The following is a 23,332-nucleotide window of genomic DNA, read 5'->3' as shown; positions in this document are numbered from 1 at the left end:
TATTTTTAAATGAATAAAGCGTTGTCAATTCTATCAAGTTTAATGTTATGGGAATAAATGGTTACATTTTGAAATATGGTGACTCTGAAACACAACCAACCATAGATGTATTGATACTACCAGTGGTTTAAAGTAACTAAGTACATTTACTCAAGTACTGTACTTAAGTGCAATTTTGAGGTATTTTTACCACTTCAGCAATCAGCCCTATACATTTCGGCCATTTGAAAATAGCCGATCTACAAGCTCACAATGCGTCGCGATGTGACACATTGGGAACTTGTAGATCTGCTATTTTCTTTTTTGAAAACTTTTGAAATGGGACATTCTCCATAGTGAGTACTTTCTACTTTTGGTACTACACCAATACTTTTTTACTTTTACTCAAGTCAATTTTGAATGTCAAAAATATTTCTACATTTCAGTATTTATACTTTTACTCAAGTAAAACAATTTGAGGACTTTTTCCACCACCACTGGATACTACCATAGACTGTACAAAAGAAAGGATACTATCCACATTAAAGAAAGAGGAGAGAGGGGGAGAGTTGTCCAATCAGTATCGCTTATCCAAATGCACCTAACCAATCACCGACTGGTGACATCATCATGTGGGCGGGATTCCCATGTTTTTGAGGAAGTAGCTAGATTCTTCTGTTAGTTGACTTGACATGATTGTCTGTATCTTTTCAGTGCAACTTTCAGTGAAAACTCACGCTTGTTTCATGTGATTGAGAAGGCATTGGGAAGGAAAGTGGTGGTAAAACCTAAATACTGGAGTTGCGTGTCATTGTTGTTGTGAAGTCTTGGCTGCCTGTCCCTCCTATAGTCTTAGCAGGATGCTAGTGCAGCAGCTAAGCTAAATGTCAACATCACGGGACAGCTTGTCTTCCATGTGCAGCTGAAGGAGAGGCTGTGTTTGTGCAGGTATGTCGTGTTTATGTGTCATGTGTCGTCCTACCAGTGGTGAAAGAAGTACTCACATTGTGTGCTTCTGTGTATCAATACCACAATCTAGAAATACTCAGTTACAAGTAAAAGTCTGGTATTCAAAATGTATTTGATTAAAAGTAGAAAAGTATTGGCATCACAATATACTTAAAGTACCAAAAGTAAAAGTACTCATTATGCAGACTGTCACAAGTTTTTCACAAGTTCAATATGTATACACATCTTTTGAAAATAGCTCGTGACTTTGTAGATCTGCTATTTTCATTGGCCAAGTATAAATAAGTAAAATATAATAAGTGGTTAATGTATGTTTTTAAATAATAATCAAAATCTACAAAGCATCTCAAGTTTTCAAATAATCATAGTGGAGTAAAAGTACAATATTTGCCTCTGAGATGTAGTGGCGTAGAAGTAAAGTTATAGAAAATTGGTACTCCATTAAAGTAAAGATACCTCAAAATTGTACCTAAGTACAATACTTGAACTTAGTTACTTTACACCACTGCGTGTATTGGTACTTTGGAAAGACTTTGCGTAAATACTCTGCATAAAACTGTGAGTAGCCTATTGATTATCATGTCCAAATTACTGATTTCTCCTCAGCTGATTCGTCATGAAGACCAATAAATCGTATAAGCTTGTATTGCATAAGAAAGGCTTTGGTGGAAGTGGTAAGTAATATTATGTTGATGTGTTGTTTATACTAAGACACTTTGTGTAGTTTTTCTTCTTTTTTTTTTTTACATCGTTGTGGTGTTTTTCCAATATTGAGAATATGCAATATGAAAATTAGGCAACGTTTTACAAATAAATGTGTAGTATTGGGCAGCTGTTTTGCCTTAGCTATTCAATCCTATTTAAATATTTGAGGTGAATCATCAATTACCTTTATCCTGGAACAGATGATGAGTTGGTTGTCAACCCAAAAGTGTTCCCTCAAGTCAGTGTGGGGGACATCATTGAGATCGCACAACCTACAGATGAATACAGGTGACATGCATATCAACTTATTTGATTCTTGAGCTGTATAAAATACTCTACATCAGTAGTTGTCAAGGTAGGGTTAGAGGGGGGGGGGGTGATCCTGTCTGATACAGGATCACCAGGGGTTCCCCAACTAAGTGGTTGTAGTTTATCTTCACCATTATTACATGTACTGTACAAGTAAATACAACTAGAGAATGCAAGAATGTCTATTTTTTTTATCAGAGTTTCACTGCTATCTCTATACCTAGACATCAACTTCAAGACATGAAAGGAATTGTGGACTAAATGACAGACCGTATCAGACCAAATCATGTCCAACAATAAAAATGTTCATAAATTGGGGTCCCAGAGATAAATAGTATCAAATGGGTTCGTGGTCCAATCTGCATATCAAATTGGGGGGCCTTTGAAGAAAAGTGTTGAGAATCAACTGCACACATATCATTCTCTCCTCTTCATCCCAGCCCTCTCCTGCTGCAGGTGAAGAGCCTGAAAGAAGACCTTCAGAAAGGTAAATCTGAATCATCTATTCAGCTACAATATCAAGATTGCAATATTTCAGAAACACCCCTCATTAGTCAAAACCATAATTGCATTGCTTGTTGACAATCTTGAGTAAAAAAAAAACATTATTATCTAGACAACATAATAGGGCATTTATGCGTCTCCACTAACCAGTATGTTCTTTGTCCTTTTGTGATCTTTATCAATGTCCTTTGAGGGCTCTAATAAAAAACAAATATAGTTAAAAGAAATATCTTAAAATATAACTTAACTGTGTTGAATGCATTGTTCTTTTCCAGAGACAATCAGTGTGGACCAGACCGTAGCACAAGCCTTCAAACTGCGGGCCTACCAGGATGTCATTGTAAACATTGTAGATCCTAAGGTACATTGTGTGTCTGGCTGTGCTTCTTAGTTCCACCCCTGGAGCCCGTTTAATCTGAACAGGAACACTCACAAGCTTTGTTCTTGTAGGATGTTACACTTGACCTTGTGGAGCTCACTTTCAAAGACCAGTATATCGGCAGAGGAGACATGTGGAGACTCAAGAAGAGTTTGGTGAGGCGTGTGTGTGTGTGTGTGTGTGTGTGTGTGTGTGTGTGTGTGTGTGTGTGTGTGTGTGTGTGTGTGTGTGTGTGTGTGTGTGTGTGTGTGTGTGTGTGTGCGTGTGCGTGCATTTACATGCCTGCATATACATAGTGGCTTATGTATACCTGAGCATTTATATTATACCATGCACATTACAGGTCAGCACCTGTGCCTATGTGACACAGAAAGTGGAATTTGCTGGAATCAGGTAGGCATTGAGTATTGATTATGACTATTACATTTAAGCCATTTTAGCTGATGGTGTTATCCAGAAGGAAGTAGCCTACTGTAATGAAGGTGTTTTTATAGAACAATTCTGTGCTGAGAGGATCAATAAAGATACTTACTGTGTGTTCCTCTCTCCAGAGCACAGGCCAGTGAATTATGGGTGAAGGGAGAGAAAGTAACCTGTGGTTACATCAGTGAAGACACAAGGGTAAGACTTAAACCACATACTGTATGGATTGTGTCACAGTAATGTACATACTGTGCAGTATGTTACATGTCTAGTATGTATGTACAACTCACTAACCAGTATCTAGTGGTGGTATTGTTCTTCAGTGTTTGGATATTTTGTATTCACCACATTGAGTATCAATATTAGGGCAGGCATATTCACACAGCATTTAATCATTGCTAGAGTAACTCGCTGTGTATTTTTATTTCACGTGTTTGTGTTTTATAACTTTGGAGGGTGTAATAAAGGGGGATAAAAATAGGTCTTGTAGTCACATGCACATCTTGAAAAGGTGCTGGGTAGAAAAACATCAAGGGTAAAAAGTTAAGAAACCGACACATTCTTATCAGGAGCAAAATGATAAAGACTAGGGCTCGGCAATATATCAAATATTATATTGATATTGTGACATGATATGAATGAGACCAAATATTTTCTGGTGATGTATGAATGATGTATTTCCCGGGCCCATATCGCCGAGCCCTAATAGAGATAGTTGCTCTTAAGAAAATTCTGCATCCTCCCCAGGCAACTGTGGGGGTTATCAGTGAGAGGGACCGTGTGGTGTAGCTCAAAGACCAAGGGGGATTGACATACTGTATGTTCAACTGTATAACTGTGACACTGTCTTGTTATGCAGGTGGTGTTCAGATCAACATCTGCAATGGTGTACATCTTCATCCAAATGAGCTGTGAAATGTGGGACTTTGATATTTATGGTTAGTTGATCCTCACCTTATTTATGAGTTTAAACATTGCAAGATTGCTTTGTCTGAGACTGTGATTCTATTCAATAGCAAAAGGGTGAATGAGAATTGAAGTAGGCAAAGCTATGGTCTGATCTGAATATTTTGTTTTCAGGTGACCTGTACTTTGAAAAGGCAGTAAATGGTTTCCTGTCTGACCTTTTTGCCAAATGGAAGGTTTGCGATTTTCACTGTTTCATGTCATTGTTTGTAATTCTCAAGCAAGCCTTGCAATCATTACTGTACATCCAAGAGATCGTTCTTATGATGGATAATCGACTTGTTTCAGGAGAAGAATTGCAGTCATGAAGTGACAGTCGTACTCTTCTCGCGTACGTTTTACAACGCTAAAACGATGGGTGAGCTTATGATTTATAAATACAGTGCATTATATATCACTGAATTTGCAAGACAGCTGCATATATGACTTATTATTTTCCTTTGTTATCAGAGGAATTTCCAGAGATCCTGAGAGGTTCCATCAGACAGGATCACGAGGGACGCTTTTATGAAGACTTCTACAGGTGAACTCCATTCTGCATTTCATGTGCTCTGTGTCCTCAATGCATTATCACCTGCCTGGAAACGTTTTCATGACTGCTATCACACCCAGTTAAGCATTTTAAAAGTGTGTGTGATGCACAACACTGAATCCTTCTTTAATACAACATTATTTGCTTTTCTCACATCCTGAGTTGATGCTGAGCTTGGCCAGGCATTAACTCAAAGCAAGCAAGCAATCACTGACTACGTCAAATTAACTGTGGAAGGAGTTTGGTAAATGTTTGGAGCATCATGTCCTGTTGTGTGCAGGGTAGTGGCTCAGAATGAGAGACGTGAAGAGTGGACCACGTTACTGGTCACCATCAAGAAGCTTTTCATCCAGTACCCTGTCTTGGTGCGGCTGAAGGAAGCAGGTACTGAATGAATGAGGCCCGGGACGTTCTGTCATTGATTGATGGATGGATGCCTTCCTTGTTATTTTGGCCTTTGAGTCCATGTGTTGTTTCTTCCCAACAGATGGTTTCCCTTCTGGTCAAAACTCAACTGCTGCTCAGGGGAATTACCTGGAGGCCATTAACCTCTCCTTCAATGGTTGGTACTCTAATTATGCACTAAATAGAGAGATGATTTACAACTTGCAGTTATTTCTTTCCCCATAGAGCATTTTGTTGATCCCTCATGTGTCGAAGCAATCACCATAGACATCAGTATCTAGCAGCTAACTCCTGATCAGTACTAAAAAAATATTCACCTGACATTGGACCCCTTGAAGCTTGGGAATGTCCATATTCAATTATCGGGTCTATCTTCAGACATGCAAACTTGTAGCTTTTCAGCTACAATAGCCGTTTTGAATCCAAATAGGGGAATTTTGTGACACCTGACTCAAAAAACAACAACCTGTTGTCACCTTTTTCACCTTGGGGCTGTTTGCATGCCTGAATCTTATTTAGGAAATAAGCAAAAACACAAACCTACTTAAACATACAATAACATCAACATGTTGAGTGGTAGGAATGGGTTCATTGATACATTAGATTAACACAATTGAAAATTCTCCTCCCACAGTTTTTGACAAGCATTACATCAACCGTAACTTTGACCGGACGGGCCAGATGTCAGTGGTCATCACTCCAGGGGTGGGGGTGTTTGAAGTGGACCGTCTCCTAATGATTCTCACCAAGCAGCGCATGATTGACAATGGTGATCTACACTTGGAACTGTGGTTATAATTAATACAGTGATTATCATAATTATGAGACTTCACGTTATTGATGAAACCTGTTTTCCTGTGTCAGGTATTGGTGTGGACTTGGTGTGCATGGGGGAGCAGCCGCTGCACGCAGTACCGCTGTTCAAGGTAAGACATCCGAGATAATGCAGATCATAAATAAGAGCACTATAAGATAGGGATTTTCTATCTGAGATGGCTGAGATTACTTATTTTTGGAAGGAAAATTCTACATATATTTCCAAGAGGAAAGATTGCTTCAACAGGTGCGTAGGACAACAGGATACTCCAAACATAAAAAAATAAGATCCTGCACACTGACTTTTTTTAAATTAACAATCAACGTTTCGGTCCTTAGAGCTATTCTTGATGAAACAGTGATTAGTATTTTTTTACAAGTTCAAGACGGGGTAGGTTTTTTTTCCTCTATTTAAACCAGATGTTCAGTAAGGGTAGAACATATAGGGCAGCTGTGTAACTTGAACCAGTTTATTCACCTGTTTCCTAGGCTGTGTGTGCATCACTTCCTGTCGATTTGATCCAATGAAATCCAATGAAACTGGTCAGATGACCAATGATATCCAATGAGATCGACAGGAAGTGATCTACACACAGCCTAGGAAACATGTGAATGCACACCCTCTCAAATTGAATGGACACTATGTCCCTCATCTCCGCGGTTGTGGAATGGATTACATTGCTCACTGATGTTCATTGGTCTCCTACTATGTAGCTGCACAACAGGACAGTGCCCGGAGACTCCCGTCTGGGAGACGACTACAACCTGCCGCACTGGATCAACCACAGGCAAGACAGTATAACATGTCAACACATTGGATGGGCAAAACATTTATTTACAGAACGAAGTGTATTGTAGAATTAATTCAAACTAGTGGTTCAGCCAGTTAGAACAAGTACCATATTTAACAGAGGTAATCGTGATGTCATTTGAATTCTGCCCATGAACTGTGACATATCTGTTTTCTCTACTCTCTCCTTCTCGTTTCTCTCTGCTTTTCTGTCTTAATAAGTATATTTTAAAAGTCAAATGATGGAATTAATTGACACCTTTAATAGTCTTAAGTAAACTGTGCACTGCATTCATGGTGTCACCCTTTCACAGCTTCTACACCTCCAAAAGCCAGAACGCCTGCAGCTCTTTCACACCTCGAATTAAACTAGCGGGCCGCAAGGTACAGAATGCCGCTACAGCTTTTGCAGTAATGTGGATAAATTGCCATACATTTATTTTTATTATCAACAGAAGTCATAACTTGATTCTTTTTTCTTTTTTTTTATAGCTCCATGCAGAAAAATTCAAGAGCAGCAGAGATCACAGTAAGAAAGCACTGCTTGCCTTTTAATGCAATAATCTAATAATAATAATAATAATTATAAATACAATTTGCATTTGTCACATGTGTGGGTTGTGGGTGGGTTTGCAATGCATAAAATGATAATGACTATAAAATTATAATGTAACAAACTCTTGCATAACATACTGACCCTGTGACTTCCTCCAGCTCTCTGTGCCCCAAAGGAATCCGACAACAGCCTTCCCATACAGGTGGACTACGATGCCCATGATGCTCTGGTGTTCAGACTTCCTGGTCCGTCACGAACTCAGAGGAGCACCAACTTCAGGTTCTGACCACCCATGCACATTCATTGGACAGGGTTACAGTATGTGTGTGATCTGTTGTTTTGTCTGTCTGGCATAAGACCATTTCTCTAATGCAATGAGTGGTTGTCAAACCTTTTTAATTAAAAGGAATCCCCACAACTCGGAGAGTGTATGAATGGAACCAAATGGACCTGTAAGGGTCCATTTGGTTCCATTCGTACACTCTCAAAGTTACAGACCAGGAAGGGTCCATTTGGAATCCCTTTAAGGAACCCTGAGGGTCCCTGGAACCCACTTTGAAAAACACTGCCCTTATGGACCAACAAAACAAATCAAGCAGTCAGTCTATAACTTAATGTAGTCTATTAGACCTTATAGTCTTAAATAAATAACAGTGATTAATTTCCTAGGATTGGCCGAGATAAAGAATCGAGCGGAAGGAAGAGTTGGGGTTCAGTTGATGTTAGCGGCGGTATGGGGGCGTCCCCTCCATGTCGCTCTGTGGCCCCTGATGAGCAGCGGAGCCTGGCCTCAGATGACAGCCTGGGGCCTGTCTCCAATATCCTGCTGATCCCCCGCCTGCCCCCAGCCCAGTACGAGGTCAGCAGCTCCCTGGGATACACCAGCACCAGAGGTAACTCTTCCTTGGTCTCTGCATAGTCAAATCCTCAGTGTTAATTTTCTCCGCCAGGCCGAAGGCGTGGCAGAGATGTTATGCACCCTGTCTGTCCGTCCGTCCATGAGTGTGTGTGCGTGTGTCTGTGTGTATGTCTGTGACCAGCTAATCTCTGGCACCATTGTGCCACTCACAGCGAAACAGTGCACGCACCCTGGATGCCAGAGCAGCAGAAGGCCGACTTATGTAAAAAAAAGAAATGATATATATTACTCCTTCAGATTTGAGCAGAATTTCACGCAAATCGGTACACATGATCTCTATAGTCATGTGATCAAGATGTCATGTGATCAAGAAGATCTGTTTGATTTTTCATAATCCATCCTGATTGGCTAAGATTGACATCTGAAGTTTACAGGAGTGGCCCGTTTTGAACAAAATTCCTCAAATCATGACACATTATCTCTATAGTCATGTGATCAAGATGAATCTGTTCGATTCTTCATATTCCATCATCATTGCTGGCCCACAATAACCTACCTGAGCTGGTGGAGACGCACTTTTTCTTGTTTAACTCTGAGATTGTATTGGTTACAAATAGATAAATAACACTTTATCCCCAATTCCTTTTCTAATCTCTCTCGCTTACATTTTTTTCCCAGAGTTGCTGGAGAAGATGATGGAGTCTCAACGGGACTCGAGCGCTCCTGGCAGGTTCACGGTCGGCAGCGCTGAATCAACGCTGCACATCCGTCCAGGAGGCTACACCCCTCAGAGGGCACTCATCAACCCCTTCGCCCCCTCACGGATGCCCATGAAGCTCACATCCAACCGCAGGCGCTGGATGCACACCTTCCCAGTTGGTGAGCGCACACCGCACACACACACGCACACCGTTAAATAGATATTTAGGAACAGTTTTTAATCCCTATCTTATACATTTACTAAACACACCGTTGAATATTAGTAAGATGTTTATTGATTTTTATTGTCCTTACATTAGAGTTATAATTGTACTGTTTATCTGTCCATGTATTTATTTGTCTTTGCTTAATGGGTCACTTTTGTAAGTGCAATTTGCAAAGTACGTTCCTTTGTAGAAATGGTCTGTCTGTATGTGACCTGACACATACAGACAGAAAATACACTGAATCTGTACAGCTCGGCATCGTTAATTAACCATAATCACATTTGAATAATGGCCAGCGTGTGATCAGTGGTTAACTGTTCCTGCACCTCAGGTCCGTCTGGAGAGGCCATTCAGATCCACCATCAGACCAGACAGAACATGGCTGAGCTACAGGGCAGCCAGCAGAGAGACCCTGCCCACACCTCAGCTGAGCTCCTGGAACTGGCCTATCATGAAGCCACTGGAAGGTTAGACACACCCACCTACAGTTTCACACGTGGCTTGGTCTTATTTGCAAGGACGCTTCCTATTTACAAGACTTACTGCATATAGCATTATTTCTGAAAACGCCTGCTTCAGTAGTTTCAGCAGCTTGATTTGGTGAGATTTAAAAAAAAACATCAAGTGGTACGTTGGTGCAGTGGCATAAGATATCCCATGCGGCGAGGCCCATGATCAGGGGTGCACATAACTGGTGCGCAGGTGCGCATGCGTCGTCAAAATGCCTGCTGCGCGGCACATCAGACGAAGGGAAGCGCATTTGCGTACCAACAGCTGGGACTGCTGGGACAGGAATTTACTTCCTGAAGCCACACTCACACAATCACGGTAAAGCAAGCGTCGGCCCCATACACAGCCATTAGGCGGAGGCGGAGGGGACGCATGCTGCATGTGATTGTGGCCTCGAATCCTGACACACAGACAGTCGCGCGACTCGCCATCTCAAACAGCCCTACTCTTAGTAAAGAGCGGGTTTTGGGTGGGACGATGGCATTGGCTGGGATAAAAACACATTGGCGTGTAATTGCCGTGGTGCAAGATGTGCTACGCTACAGCACCAAGGTGTAGCTATTAGCCATCTGTACCACCCTTGAACCACCCATGGCAACTGGAGGCAAAGCTTTGTCAAACGGCTTTCTTCTTGGTTGTCAATTCATATAAGGAACTAAATAAGGAACATTCCTAACTAGTAATCAGAAACTTCCTTGCAAATGAGACATAGCCGAGGTAGGTTGACGAGGCATGGCACTATGACTGCAGCCACTGATTTCTTTTAACAATTCTGTTCAGGCGGACAGGATCTCGGCACATGGGGGACAACGGGCTATACGTCAGTGGAGGGATAGAGGAGTTCACTGGAAGCACAGGAAGCAACAACACTGGTACACATTCACAACAATAGTGACCTTGCTTTAGGGCTGCACCTATGGATTACCTTTTTGATTCATTGAATAATTGAGAAGTATTTGATAGTTTGTTTTATTTTGTACGTATCAACGTGAAATAATTCGAATAGTTTAAAAAAAATAATTGACAATCGATTTCATTTGTACAACGGTGTCGCACAAAAATAATGCTTAACAGAACAGACTTTAAAATTGTAAAACATTTTCCACGATTGCTGGCTTAACACTATTCAGGCTCATGGTTTGTATTTGACCGTTAATTACATGGGTGTAAATTATTGTGTCCGTACAGGAGCTCCTGTCAATCGTGGCGCCTCGTTTGACGACTCCTTTGGTGGTTCCGATCCAAGTGAGTCAGCCTCGTGCACCCTTGAGAAAACTGAAAGACACAATCCTTGCACGTCAAAGAGCTGTGTCATATAGTTTATTTCTCCACGTGGTGTGTGTGTGTGCTTGTGCGTGCCTCCATGGTTCTCAACTATGAAAGGTAAAAGAAGGTTAGAGGTCATACTGAAGTAGTTTCGGAGTCACCTTCAACCCCTACCCCAACCCCTCTAATATCTTTACCTGTCTCTTGCTGTATTTCAATCTTTCTCCCTCTTTCTGTCTGGTTACCTCCTCCTGTTATTCTCTACACCTTCTAATTTGTTTTTGTGAAGCTACCTTTTATAAAATCTATTCCAGGATTATTTTCCTTTCCTGGTTTTATTTAACAAGACTTGCATACTGTACATACAGTATATGCATGAAACCTGCATGTTAAATTATATTTAATCATACATTTTAATTCACGGTTTATTGGTGCTGCTAGGCTGTCGTGTGCACACACACAAACGCACACATGCTGTAGATTCCTTTTTAATTTATAGTATGTTTCCTAACACTATGTATATGTTTGCATGATGTTTTGATGGTACTTATTCACCGTTCAGTCACACTTAGTGCAAATCGTAAGACATGCTTATCGTGTGTGCGTGCGTGCATGAGTGAGTGACATGTCTGATACAGAGCTGTGCACTGATTGATGCAGGGCCATAAATCTCCACTCTGCATGTGTTGATTTGATCACATAGCTGCCTGAACCACTGGAATAATCATCAGCAGAGATGCAATGAAACCAATAAAAGTAACTTTTTTCCTGTTTTTGTTCTCCTTTCCCCCTTTTCACTCTTGTTCTTCTCTTTCTCTTCTTTTTTTTGTGTTCGTCCGTCTCCGTTCGATTGCCTGTCTGTGTTTCTGTTCCTTTGATCGTCTCTATTTTCCATCTATATGTCGTCTCTACCCTGTTATGTCTTTCTCTGTCGTTTCATGTTCAAACGCTACCCTTCTATGTATCTTTCTCCCATGTTTCCCTCCCCTCACCTTCACCTCTCTCATGTACCCTCCACCCTTTGGAGTGCATGTATTGTTATTTTTTTTGCCATGGGGGTTTTGGTTTGTGTCTTTTTTTTTTTTTTTGTCCTGTTGCGTGTGTGTCTATTTGTGTGTGTGTGTTGGGGGTACTCCTGAAGCCCTGCTGCTGTCTACCCCTCCGACAGTGCCCAGTTTCTGCTGCACGGTGGGGGTAGACTGGAAGTCTCTCACCACACCGGCTTGCCTGCCTCTCACCACCGACTATTTCCCTGACCGCCAGGCCCTGCAGAATGATTATACAGAGGGCTGCTATGACCTGCTGCCACACACTGACCTGGAGAGGTCAGACACATGCACTCACACACGCGCACACACACATCTATGCCTGATTTATACTTTGTCATATGATTAAATAGCTGATCTACAAGCTCACAACAAACACATTGCGGATGCATCGCGTTGTGAGCTTGTAGGAAAGCAGATGCATGTACAGTACTCACACATGCAAATACACGCAATTAAGTTTATAAATTGTAACTTTGTAATCAATTGTAGTATACATTGTAGTATACATTGTAGTATACATGTGTCTTGGAAAGTATTAATGGATTTTGTTGTATTATATTAATAATGATGGAGTACAGTGTCTGGATTGAAGGTAATAAAAGAAAAAAAAATCAAATCTTTAACACAATAAAATATTGTAAGCGATGAAATATGTTGTGAACAAGTGAAACGCTAAACATACGCCTATGTGCCATCACCTTCTCAACAAGCTGTGAATTTTGATCAACAAGCAGAATAATTTCCATTAAAAAATGTCACAACACAAAGTACATACCTGTATACACCTGTACATATCATATTTCCCTATAATAATCACTGAGATGTCTCCTTTCTGTTCATTTAACAACCACTGATGTGTCTCCTATCTGTACATGGACCTCCTGCTCCCTCTCCTCCTTGCCAAGGCGTGAAGATGAGGCTCCAGTGATGAGTGCTCCTCATGTCTTTGAGGAGTTCATCTGTCAGCGACTGATGCAGGGTTATCAGATTATTGTCCAGCCAAACAGGAAACCCCAGCCAGCGGTTGCCACACCTCTCGGCAGTAGTCCGTTGTACTCCAGAGGTGAAGGCTTCATGTTTTATCATGTTATGTGTATTTATGTCATGCTCTCTTTGCTGTCTCTGCTAGTGTAATATTAATGTAGAGCAAATTATTGCTTTAATTGTTCTGCAAAGTGCTTTATAAATTAGAATGGTTCTTCTCATAATTGATTAATCTGTCATGTTTCTGATTCTAGGTTCTAGCTACCTACCTAATTTTGTTGTTCTTTCAGGTCTGGTGTCTAGTATGCGTCGACCAGAAGAGGAGGAGAGTGTATACTGGCTCAGTATGGGTCGCACCTTCCATAAAGTGTGCCTCAAAGACAAGATTATCACTGTCACTCGTTACCTGCCCAAGTGAGTGGGAAAGGTCTTCTACAGACAGCAGTGTTGTTATTTAATTGCAATACTATGAATGTATGCGTGTGTGTGTGTTTTGTAGGTACCCGTACGAGTCGGCTCAGATCCAGTACAGCTACAGCCTGTGCCCTCCCCATTCTGAAGCCCACTTCCTGTCCTGCTGGGTTGAGTTTGGTCACGAGAGACTGGAGGAGTACAAGTGGAACTACCTGGACCAGTACATCTGCTCTGCGGGCTCCGAGGACTTCAGGTGGCCACAGGTCAAACACACAGTAGTAGTAAAATCCTGAGGGCTAATTTAACTTGGTCCATTTGGATACATTTAGCAATTTCTTTGAGTTGCAAATCAATAAATAAACTTCATGTGCTCTCACACACAAACACACAGTCATATATCCTTGTAAACAGTACTCGGTCATTATTGTGCACAGTTAATTTGTTTTCTGTTGCTACAGAGTTCAGAGCTTGCAGAACATTGCTTTGCTTATCGGATTATAAGTTTTGTGTTTGTAGTCAAATCGAAACCTAACATGTTTTCTTTATCCCAATATCATTGGGTTACAATTTGTCTGTGACAGGTGAAACGCTTAAACAGATGTACCGTGTATCATAAATATAATTGTAATTGGGAATCATGTATTGTGCTGCTCATGAGATTATAACATCCTGGGTGTGAAATCCAAAGCTCCTGATCCTGTGTTTGATTGTATTTCCTTTGTCTACTATCCAACGAAATCTGATGTAATTTCCTGTATCCACCACACAAATCCGACACTTCCCAGTTGCTCGTCTCTTCTCATCTACCTTTCCTTTCTCTTAGTTTGATCGACTCTTTGAAGTTCTGGAGGACCCGTTTCCTGTTGTTGCCGGCCGGCGGTGCCAGGCGTGTGGCGGACGGGGAGGGTCACTGGGACGTTTATGGAGACGGAGCCGGCAGTGGGGCCGCCATGAGTGGAACGGGGGACTGGATGCTATTGGACGGTTTCATCCGCTTCCTGGAGGGTCTAAACCGCATCCGCAGACGCCACCGCTCCGACAGGATCATCAGAGTAATAATAATAAATAATACTGATACTACTTAGATAGCGTAACATAAATATTTTTTTATCAACAGAGTAAGGCTCTTTCTTATCTGCTAAACTTTTCATGTCACATTTTGGAGCATTTATAGCAAATAATAGCAAATAATTCAACTTAAATTCAAGCAAATTAGAGTAGATTGTCACAATGATGCAGTACAGTAATGATATCTACAGATGAAAATCTTTGATATTTTCTTTTATATTACCAGCTACTATAGAATGATCAATAACTCAATCCATATTGTTTTAAAGCATTGAAAATAAACGTATTTCACCACAGGCATCTCTCTAACTCTTCCCCTCTTTCTTTTTTGATGATCTAGAAAGGCACACCGATGAAAGGGCTGCAGGTGACTGGACCCCTCCCCTCATATCCACCAGAGCCTGTAGCGCCCCCTCCTGGAAAGAAAGGCACCTCAGCCTTATCAGCCCTTTTGGAACTAGAGCAAAACCAGAAGTAAGCATATTGTGCAACAGTTAATCGAACTAATCGATTTAATCAATTATAAAACAAGAAAGAATCTATTAATAATGTATCTCTGTTTTGGGCATGTCAAATTGGTGCACATTTTCGAAAACGTTCACAAATAGTAATGTGACGCGTTGAGAGCTTGTAGATAGGTAATCTTTTTTAAGTAAAAAATAAATATATTTTAAAACGTCCTCGATTATTTAATCAATCAAAAAGTAATCGACAGATTAATCGCTAAGAAAATAATCGATAGTTGCAGCCCTAGAGCACATGAATACTTAAAATATAATCTCTGATAACTCAAAATACCAGCACATGTATTCAGTGACTTCAAAGCATCAGTGAGAAATTGAATCAAAATTGAAACAACTTGAATTTTAGTAATCAACCAATTTGTTTAGAGATATCTCACGTTTTCCAATAAATTCTATTCTTTCTGTCTGCAGGACTCTAGAGGAACAACAACAACAACAACAACAGGGGAAGTCTTTGGCATCTGCCAGTGAGCCCTCAAATGTCACCACGACTGGCATGTATGTGGATAGTCCCCGCAAGGTCAGTGTCTTTGTGTGTGTGTGTGTGTGTGTGTGTGTGCGGCGTGCGCGCGTGTGTACTATGTGTGCGCGTGTGCGTGTGTCCGTCTCAGTGCGCGTGCGTGTTTAATCAAACACATCTGAACTGATATGAAGACGATTTAAAGCATTTTGGGCAAAGTTTAGAATCTACAAGCAATAGTAATTTGTAACATTGGTAATTTCATTGATTTCTGCTATTTGATTATGGGGCTTTGCTATCAGTTCCTTGCTTCCATCTTTCCATTCCTCTGGTGTTTGTGGGAGTTGGGTGTTTCATCTTGGGGTTCATTCCTCCTCCCATGCTGACAGGACACTGCCTTCATATTGGACTTTATACGTAGCCCTCGTTCCTCCTACATCTATCACGCTCAGGTCAGTAACAGGGGCTCTGGACATACAATAACTCACTCTGTTAGACTAGTGGACTGTCTATGTGTGTGTATGTGCTGCATGTTGTTGGTCTGTCACACTTGCTATGATTCCTCTAACATTCTGTCTGCATGCATAAACATGCATGTGCCAATTGCACCACAAAACGATGAACCAACATGACTGTAGGTGTGCGGTGCTGTTCTCTGGTAGTCACTGTTATGCTTGGTTTACAATATAAAAATGTATAGTTGTCTCGTGGCACACCGTTTGGGAACCACTGAAGTAACTTATTTTTGGTTCTTGTGCATGAAATAGTGACTGACTGTGATAGTCATAGTCAAGGTAAACACCCCTCTTTGTTACGTGTTTGTGTGGTGCTTCAACCTTGTAGCTGCCTGCTGAACCTGCTGAAGGCGGCTCCACGGATAGAGGAGGTCAGACACAGGGGGCTACAGCAGCACCTCCTGCTGCTCAGACTGCAGGAGACACAGGAGTCAGTGGAAACACAGACACCAGGTGGGTCACTCACTGAATAAAGCAGTGGCTCTGAAACATTTGCATTACAAGGACCCTCAAATTGCAAAACATCACAGGGGGCATAAGGCCTTGTCTGTTTGGAGGTAGCGCAAAACCTAAAAAACATGTTTATGCACAAAATCACTCTCATACAACTTCATTGTGAAGCACACTAATAATGTTGTAAAAAAAAAGAAATAATCGAAAATAGCAGATTGACAAGCTCACAACGCATCGTTTCATGGTGCGCTACGTTGTGGAGATTGGCCGTTTTCTGTGTTTTTGTTGGCTGGTAAACTGTGGGTCCTTTTTACTGTGTGTGTGTGTGTGTGTGTGCGTGTGTGTGTGTGTGTGTGCGTGTGCGTGTGCGTGTGCGTGTGCGTGTGTGTGTGTGTGTGTGTGTGTGTGTGTGTGTGTGTGTGTGTGTGTGTGTTTTGGTTTACAGTGGACAGTCTGGTACAGGAGCGTTGTCTCTATCCTCATCCTCAACGCTGTTGGAGATTCTGGAGGCCATTAAACACCCCACGTGAGGCTCCCACTTTGTGCATAATGCAAATACAACATTCCTGTATGGTCTAATATGCTGTAGATGTTTTCTGGTTATTTACATTGATATATAATTGCAGAACTGGAGCAGATGCAGTGGATGGTCACACAGATGTATGCTGTTGTATTGATATAGGCTTCAACTTTATGCAAATAAGCCATAGTGGCCAGTGTGCCAGGAGGGAAAGCCATCAGTTTGTTGGTTTTGTTATCCATATAGAGGAAACATGGGGACACAGAACTTTTCCTATCATATTTGACATGTTAATTTACAGGGAAATAAATTAAAAGAACGAGGAGTGTAGGCAAATTTAGGGGGTTGTCATGATCCCTGCTAAGTTAAATTACGTTCATTAATTTAGATTAGAACACCTGAATAACTATTTGAGTGGTAATGGACTAACAGCCATAACGCCCACAGGTGTCAGCTAAATGTTAGTCCATACAGCACACCCATCAGAGAGCTATGCAGCGACTGTATCATGCAACTGCAAAGTCCCTGCTGGTGTTGCATGTAAGGTGAGCGAGTCTTTTGTGCTGTGTGATGTGTACAGGACAGGTGTGCAGCTGCTACCTGAACAGAAGGGCCTGCCCCTCAACTGCTTCATCAGCGCTGAGATCGTCCATTGGTTGGTTAACAACGTGGAGGGCGTGGCCACACAGGGCATGGCTGTAGAAATCTTGCAGGTACTGTAAGACCTCTGTATTGACAACACTTTGACTTTGATTTTGGAGGGTGGGATATTGCCATTGATTTTCTTTGAAAATAAGTGTTAAATAGCTCTATATTCTGATAGTACTCATTGCTTTATTCAGTAACAAGAGTCTCCATGTCTCTCCAGCTCTTTATTAAACAGAAGATGCATTTTCAGGTCGGGATAACAATTTTATACAATCAGCATAGAGAACTCAGTCGGGATACAGATTAAACAAGTGGAATTGGAAGTGATGACACAAAGAAATGAGCAGACACAATTGGTAACACTAATAAACTAAATAAACACAAAAATAAATCTGATAAATGGGTATCCTCTCCTGATTGGCTGAAATGTTGGCTTGCGAGACAGGAAGACCCCTGTTACTGAACAAACACTCTAGTCTATAGCAATGATTACTACCAGAATATCGTGCTTTAACCTTTTAACACATTTTTTTTTTCTTTTTGAACCACAAAATATCACTCACCCTACCGTTTTAAAAATAATGGTTTTCACTACATGAAGTTCTAAAGCAAACTTCTTCATTGAACTCCCTCACTTAAAGTGAAGTACAGTAAAGTCATTTTGATTCAGATGAACAGAGTTAATTGTTTAACTGCTGTGGGACGTGATGACAGACATGATGTACAGTATTATAGAATTGTTTGTGTTTTGAGTAAATATTTGTCCTTATTTCCATGTTGCATGTGTAGAAGATGCTGGAGGAAGGCCTGGTGGCCCATGCATCTGGGGATGCCATGCGAACCTTTGTCTACGGCTTCTACTTCTACAGGATAGTAGGAGAGAGAGACGGTGGGTTTCATCTAAAAGTGGACATACTGTAGGGGGCATAATGTTAAGGTTGTACTCAAAGACAGACTAAATAATTTCCGTAGCACACCTGTGGTGCAGCTGAGATACCTGTGGTATCAGATTCAGATAGTCTTGATATATCCCTCAAATGCTTTATAGCATAGACTAAAAACACAGTTAGGAAATATCAAGTAGTAAAAAAATAAATCTTCCAAATGTCCCAATTAAAAATTACACACAATGTGACAAATCTTCATCATAGTAACTTCAAGATGAAGGGAAATATTAGTCGTTTCCACCAGCTTTTAGCAAGGAGTTAACCATCTCTCTATCTCAACTCCATCCCAGTCCCCTCATCCCCACTCCCCCCAACATCGGCCGGGGTCTGGTCAGCAGCAGCCATGGAGGACTTTGCCCTTTTCCAGAGGAAGTGGTTTGAAGTGGCCTTCGTGCTGGAGGAGCGTCGGCCCTGTGACCTGCCGGCCTTCCTGCTTCCGTGGCTCCCCAGCCGGCCTGCCTCCTACGCAAGTAGGCACAGCTCCTTCAGCCGCAGCTTTGGAGGACGCAGTCAGGCCGCAGCACTGCTAGGTACACCCAGCACTACACCTCCCAACAACCATGCCAAAACAGAGTCATTCACCCAATCACATGCATTCCCTGGAAGTCGCCACCATTAGGATTGACTGCATCCAGTCAGAAAGTGTCACACACAATTATCATGCCTCCATCTCTAGATCGCTGCTCACCATCAGAGCCTTTTTGTTGAGTCTTCCTCAAACAGAATGTCATTGTTCCTGCTCTCTTCATCGCTGCTGAATTGATTTCATTAATTTAAAAAATTAAAAAAAGCCTCTTTTATGATCTAACGGTGACTCTACAATCTAAATAACTGTACTCATGTCATTCGTGTGTGACACTGAATGCCTGGACTCTTATTCTCTTGATGGCTGACTGAAGGGCTGCACGTCAGTTCTCTGGTATTTATGTACTCCAAATTGTAATGCATGTGGAGCCCCTCACCCAGATCTCTTCTAATTGTAGTTAGAATTGAATGTGTTCACAACCAATGGCAGTGGCTCTGTCCAATCATATGACTGATTAATCATTAATCATGAATTAATCAGATCCAGATCAGATGATTGATTGTTTTCCAGTCGAAGCATGGTGTGTGGTGGTTTGCAACCTGTCCAATCAGTGCACTAGTTGGTGTGTTAAGAGCATGCTGTGGTAGTACTGGCTGTGGTACGGTAGTGCCGTGGTGTGCAATGTCCTCTCCTATTGCTCTGCCCTTGCATTCCAATGTCTATATACATCTAGAATATTGCTGCACTGGCTTGATTCTAACCACTGCTAATGCGTACCGTTTTATGTGCCCATTTCCTTGCACATAAAACGGTGATCCGAACTCAATCCGCCAACCCTCAAATAAGTTAAGAATTTACATAAATTCCTCTTTTCTTGAGAAATATGAGTCACAAAATCAGCATAGTGCTATTTCCTTTTTAAAACTGACATGCGTATAACATTTCCAGCACACCCAACGTATTACAGTACACTGTAACTGACGCTCAACTAAAACACAGGGGCAGCTTATTAACTGAAGTTGACCAACAACCTGAAAACCGAAACTAAAGATTAAACATGCCTTTATACTAGAAGCGGACTGTAATTTGGGATCAGTGAACGATGCAGTATGATGACTGAATACTGGGGTTGGGGGGAGTGAGATGTGAGTTCAATAACAGTTTCTATGTTCAAAAGTCCTCTTATGGCCCGAGGAGGCGAGGATAGAAACTGTTCCTGAGCTTGCAGGATCAGAACACAATGCCATTTGCCAGACGGTAAGCAGAGTGAACAGATCATACTGAATATATGCATGTACCAAAAAAACCAAAAAACTACTGCCTGCTGAAACCGAAATTACATGATAACTTTCAAGGAGTCGAATCAAAATGAATAAGGAACCTCTCTGTGCAAATGGGCGGAATAAGCCTGAGGAAGTTTATTACGTTGTCTATATTACGACATTGTGTGTAGTCTATTTGACCTGCGCGGCCCAATCTCAATACATTCATTTGGGACTGACTTGCGCATTACTACTAATCGCTGACTTAACTCGTTCACCAAAGCCTTTGTGTGTCACTGCTGACAGTGATTTATTTTGAGGTTTTGGATTCTCTGTACTGCTGACTTGGCAAGACATGTCACAGGAAACCAGTCCAGCATTTTGGACTCTGTTCCTGGAATAAACCTAAACTGAAAGTATATTCGCTGGGCAGTCTGAATAGGAGCTGACTAAAGTGAATGATGTTACAAGCTGACTAAATGAATGATGTTATGAATGATGTAAAACTTCATAATAGGATCATTTGACTGTCTCTGCTACTATTTTCAGAGTTCTGATAAAAGAGAAAGCTTGTATATCTTACCTAAACTGCTTAACTAAAATGGCTCTTACTTACACATTTCTAACCATCGTTGCAAACCTTTAATTTCCTCTCATCCTAACCCTTCACAAACCTCCACCGCCTCCTCTCACTCTTTCATCTCATTCAACTTCCTTTCTCTCCGCCCATCTTCCCATCCATCTTTCCTCCTATTTTGTCCCTTGGTTCCTTCCTCTGTGTCCTTCTCTGTCTGTCTGTCTCCCTCCACCCCCCATCTCTCTCTCTCTATCCCTCCTTCTCCCCCCCCCCCCCCCCCCCCCCCCCCCCCAGCTGCGACCGTCCCAGAGCAGAAGACGGTGACCTTGGACGTGGATGTTAACAACCGCAGCGATCGCACAGAGTGGTGCAGCTGCTACTACCATGGCAACTTCAACCTCAACGCAGCCTTTGAGATCAAGCTGCACTGGATGGCCGTCACTGCAGCTGTGCTCTTTGAGATGGTAGTCACAACGAGTATACAGCAGTGCTGCTGTTTAATTATGACCTGGGTTGGTGTTGGGACGGATGGAATTAGTCTCTCGAGCCGGACTGTTGAATCACAACATTTTCAAACGCTTCCGTCATACTGTCGGAAGCGCTGAAAATAAATCAGGAGTAAAGCGGATGCCCTGCCTCCCCCCGCTTCGGTTTGGTCTTAAACAGTCATGCAAATTTGTCCTAATGAAAATCTAATTAATCAGAAAAATGTATAGCTTGCTGCAATAGCCGAAATGAAAATTCTAAAATATATTTAAAGATATTTTTTGAACGATAATGACAAACATGACACCTATCTGTTATCAGCTTAATAATACCACTGGCATAATGTCTGTCAGCATTTTACAGTGTGTCTCTCCTCAAACTCTGACCTAATGTGCTATTAATGTTCTGATCAAACGTATGGACGATGTCATTTTCAAACGTATGATCAATAAATGTTTTCCATAATAGATTACGCACCTCACAATAGACTGTTATAGACATATATGTTTGCTATAATTACGTTATTGTAAATGTATGCTATGTGCGTAATGATTTGTTATTTTTGTAATACTCAGGTTCAAGGATGGCACAGGAAAGCTGCGTCCTGTGGTTTCTTACTGGTGCCGGTTCTAGAAGTACCATTTGCTTTAACATCGTATCTGTACGGTGATCCACTGAGGGCCCAACTCTTCATCCCCCTTCATATCCAGTGTATGCTAAAGAACGGCAGTGAGAACCTGTTTGAAGGTGAGCTGCTCCATTGAATTGTATTGTGCATTGTTCTTCACCGTAGTGCAAGTTGGAATTTCTTCATTTATTTCTGTTTAGTAATGATCAGCACTGTCTGTGTCTATTAAATCACCATATTTGCAGCACACACTAGAAGGCACATTGAGCAGCATTTTCTGTAGTAAAGGTGTGACACAAATGATTAAAATGATGAATAAGATGATTTCCCATCATATTTGTGAAGGTTTTGAACCAGAGACTTACTGGGATAGGATGCAGCTGTTTCAGGAGTCCATTCTTTACAGGTGGGTTATTTCTACGTGAGTCTTCAACACTGTCACTCACACTCTTTGTAAGTGTGGCAAATAATTTATTATGAATACATTTTAATTCATAAATGATCATTTACAAGGTATATGTGTATATATGAGTCTTAGAATAAATGATTTAAGTTAATGAAAAGGTGTCTGAAGACACCAAATTTTCATCTGTCATTAAAGCAGTGTTTTTCTTTTGATCAGATTTGGCTTCGTTCAGGACAAGTTCTCCGCTTCTGCTTTCAATTTCCCAGCAGAGAACAAGCCTCAGTACATCCATGTCACAGGTATGTCACCGTATGTAAAAGACGTTTCACTCTGTGTCGCGATCACTCGGCCAGATAGTTTGTATACCATGTAGAGTAGACACGCCTGACAATAATGCTGCGGATTCAAAGCCAGCCCATGACTTGGGTCAAATATCTCTTCACTCTGTACTCCCATGATCTTCCCTGTCATTGGCCAAGTGCAAACAATTGTCCCTACTAGTATCTTCAACAGCATTGTTTTTTCGTTTCCTGATCAGTTTGCCCATCATCCCTGTGGTGACCTCTGGTCTTCTCTCTCTCAGGCACCGTGTTCCTACAGCTGCCTTATTCCAAGAGGAAGTACTCCAGCGGACAGCAGCGTCGTCGCAGAAACTCAACCACATCCAACAGCCAGGGGGCGTTCGGAGGCGAGGAGCGGGCGGGTTACTACTGGGCCTACAACACCATGCTGACGAAGGCCTGGCGGACCGGGGTATTGGGAGACGAGAGGCTGGCCGACCGCCTACTCAGAGACTTTACCGACTTCTGTGCCAATAAAGACAACAGGTTGCAAACTTTCTGGGACAGCTGCCAGGAGAAGATGAATGCCAGCGCTCCGTGATGAAGAGGAGAAGGCTGGGGGTGAGGCTGTTGTGAGGCTGGGGGGGGGGGGGGGGGGGGGTTGTCAGTATTTGGAGACTTTTGCGATGG

At 41.7% G+C, this 23,332-nt stretch overlaps 1 protein-coding gene across 6 annotated transcripts; it reads left to right on the top strand.

Moving 5' to 3' along the window:
* Nucleotides 1-787: 787 nt before the first annotated feature.
* Nucleotides 788-23,266, top strand: depdc5 (DEP domain containing 5, GATOR1 subcomplex subunit). Of its 6 annotated transcripts, none has more exons than XM_084058657.1 (43): nt 788-927; nt 1,555-1,622; nt 1,854-1,941; nt 2,403-2,449; nt 2,742-2,827; nt 2,917-3,000; nt 3,189-3,238; nt 3,397-3,466; nt 4,128-4,206; nt 4,349-4,410; nt 4,523-4,592; nt 4,685-4,757; nt 5,047-5,150; nt 5,254-5,328; nt 5,806-5,940; nt 6,036-6,097; nt 6,702-6,775; nt 7,092-7,161; nt 7,270-7,306; nt 7,492-7,612; nt 8,003-8,226; nt 8,871-9,071; nt 9,450-9,585; nt 10,409-10,500; nt 10,817-10,873; nt 12,063-12,219; nt 12,849-13,006; nt 13,218-13,341; nt 13,427-13,594; nt 14,165-14,393; nt 14,750-14,883; nt 15,342-15,453; nt 15,783-15,845; nt 16,237-16,361; nt 16,807-16,887; nt 17,462-17,594; nt 18,319-18,418; nt 18,767-19,006; nt 21,136-21,305; nt 21,903-22,074; nt 22,301-22,361; nt 22,578-22,660; nt 22,945-23,266. In XM_084058657.1, exons 2-43 carry the CDS (start codon nt 1,565-1,567, stop codon nt 23,241-23,243), a joined length of 4,764 nt encoding a protein of 1,587 aa, XP_083914783.1. In that variant the 5' UTR covers nt 788-927; nt 1,555-1,564; the 3' UTR covers nt 23,244-23,266. The 6 variants fall into 6 exon arrangements, with proteins under 6 accessions (XP_083914783.1, XP_083914782.1, XP_083914784.1 ...); XM_084058656.1 differs by having other exon boundaries at nt 12,036-12,219; nt 15,345-15,453; XM_084058658.1 differs by having other exon boundaries at nt 12,036-12,219; nt 18,767-18,946.
* The last annotated feature ends 66 nt before the right edge of the window (nt 23,267-23,332 follow it).

This window comes from Gymnoscopelus microlampas (assembly GCF_963454915.1).
Source record: "Gymnoscopelus microlampas genome assembly, chromosome: 5".
NCBI classification, from domain to species: domain Eukaryota; kingdom Metazoa; phylum Chordata; class Actinopteri; order Myctophiformes; family Myctophidae; genus Gymnoscopelus; species Gymnoscopelus microlampas.
Note: the sequence above shows the minus strand (reverse complement) of the source record. Positions and strands in the feature narration are given on the sequence as shown.

Bases quoted from the DNA above. Each gene is read 5' to 3' on its own strand.
- depdc5 (XM_084058655.1), top strand. From the start codon at position 1,565: ATGAAGACCAATAAATCGTATAAGCTTGTATTGCATAAGAAAGGCTTT. The intron at 4,411-4,522 runs GTTTGCGATTTT...GACTTGTTTCAG, and splicing joins ACCTTTTTGCCAAATGGAAG to GAGAAGAATTGCAGTCATGA. The intron at 7,613-8,002 runs GTTCTGACCACC...TTAATTTCCTAG, and splicing joins CAGAGGAGCACCAACTTCAG to GATTGGCCGAGATAAAGAAT.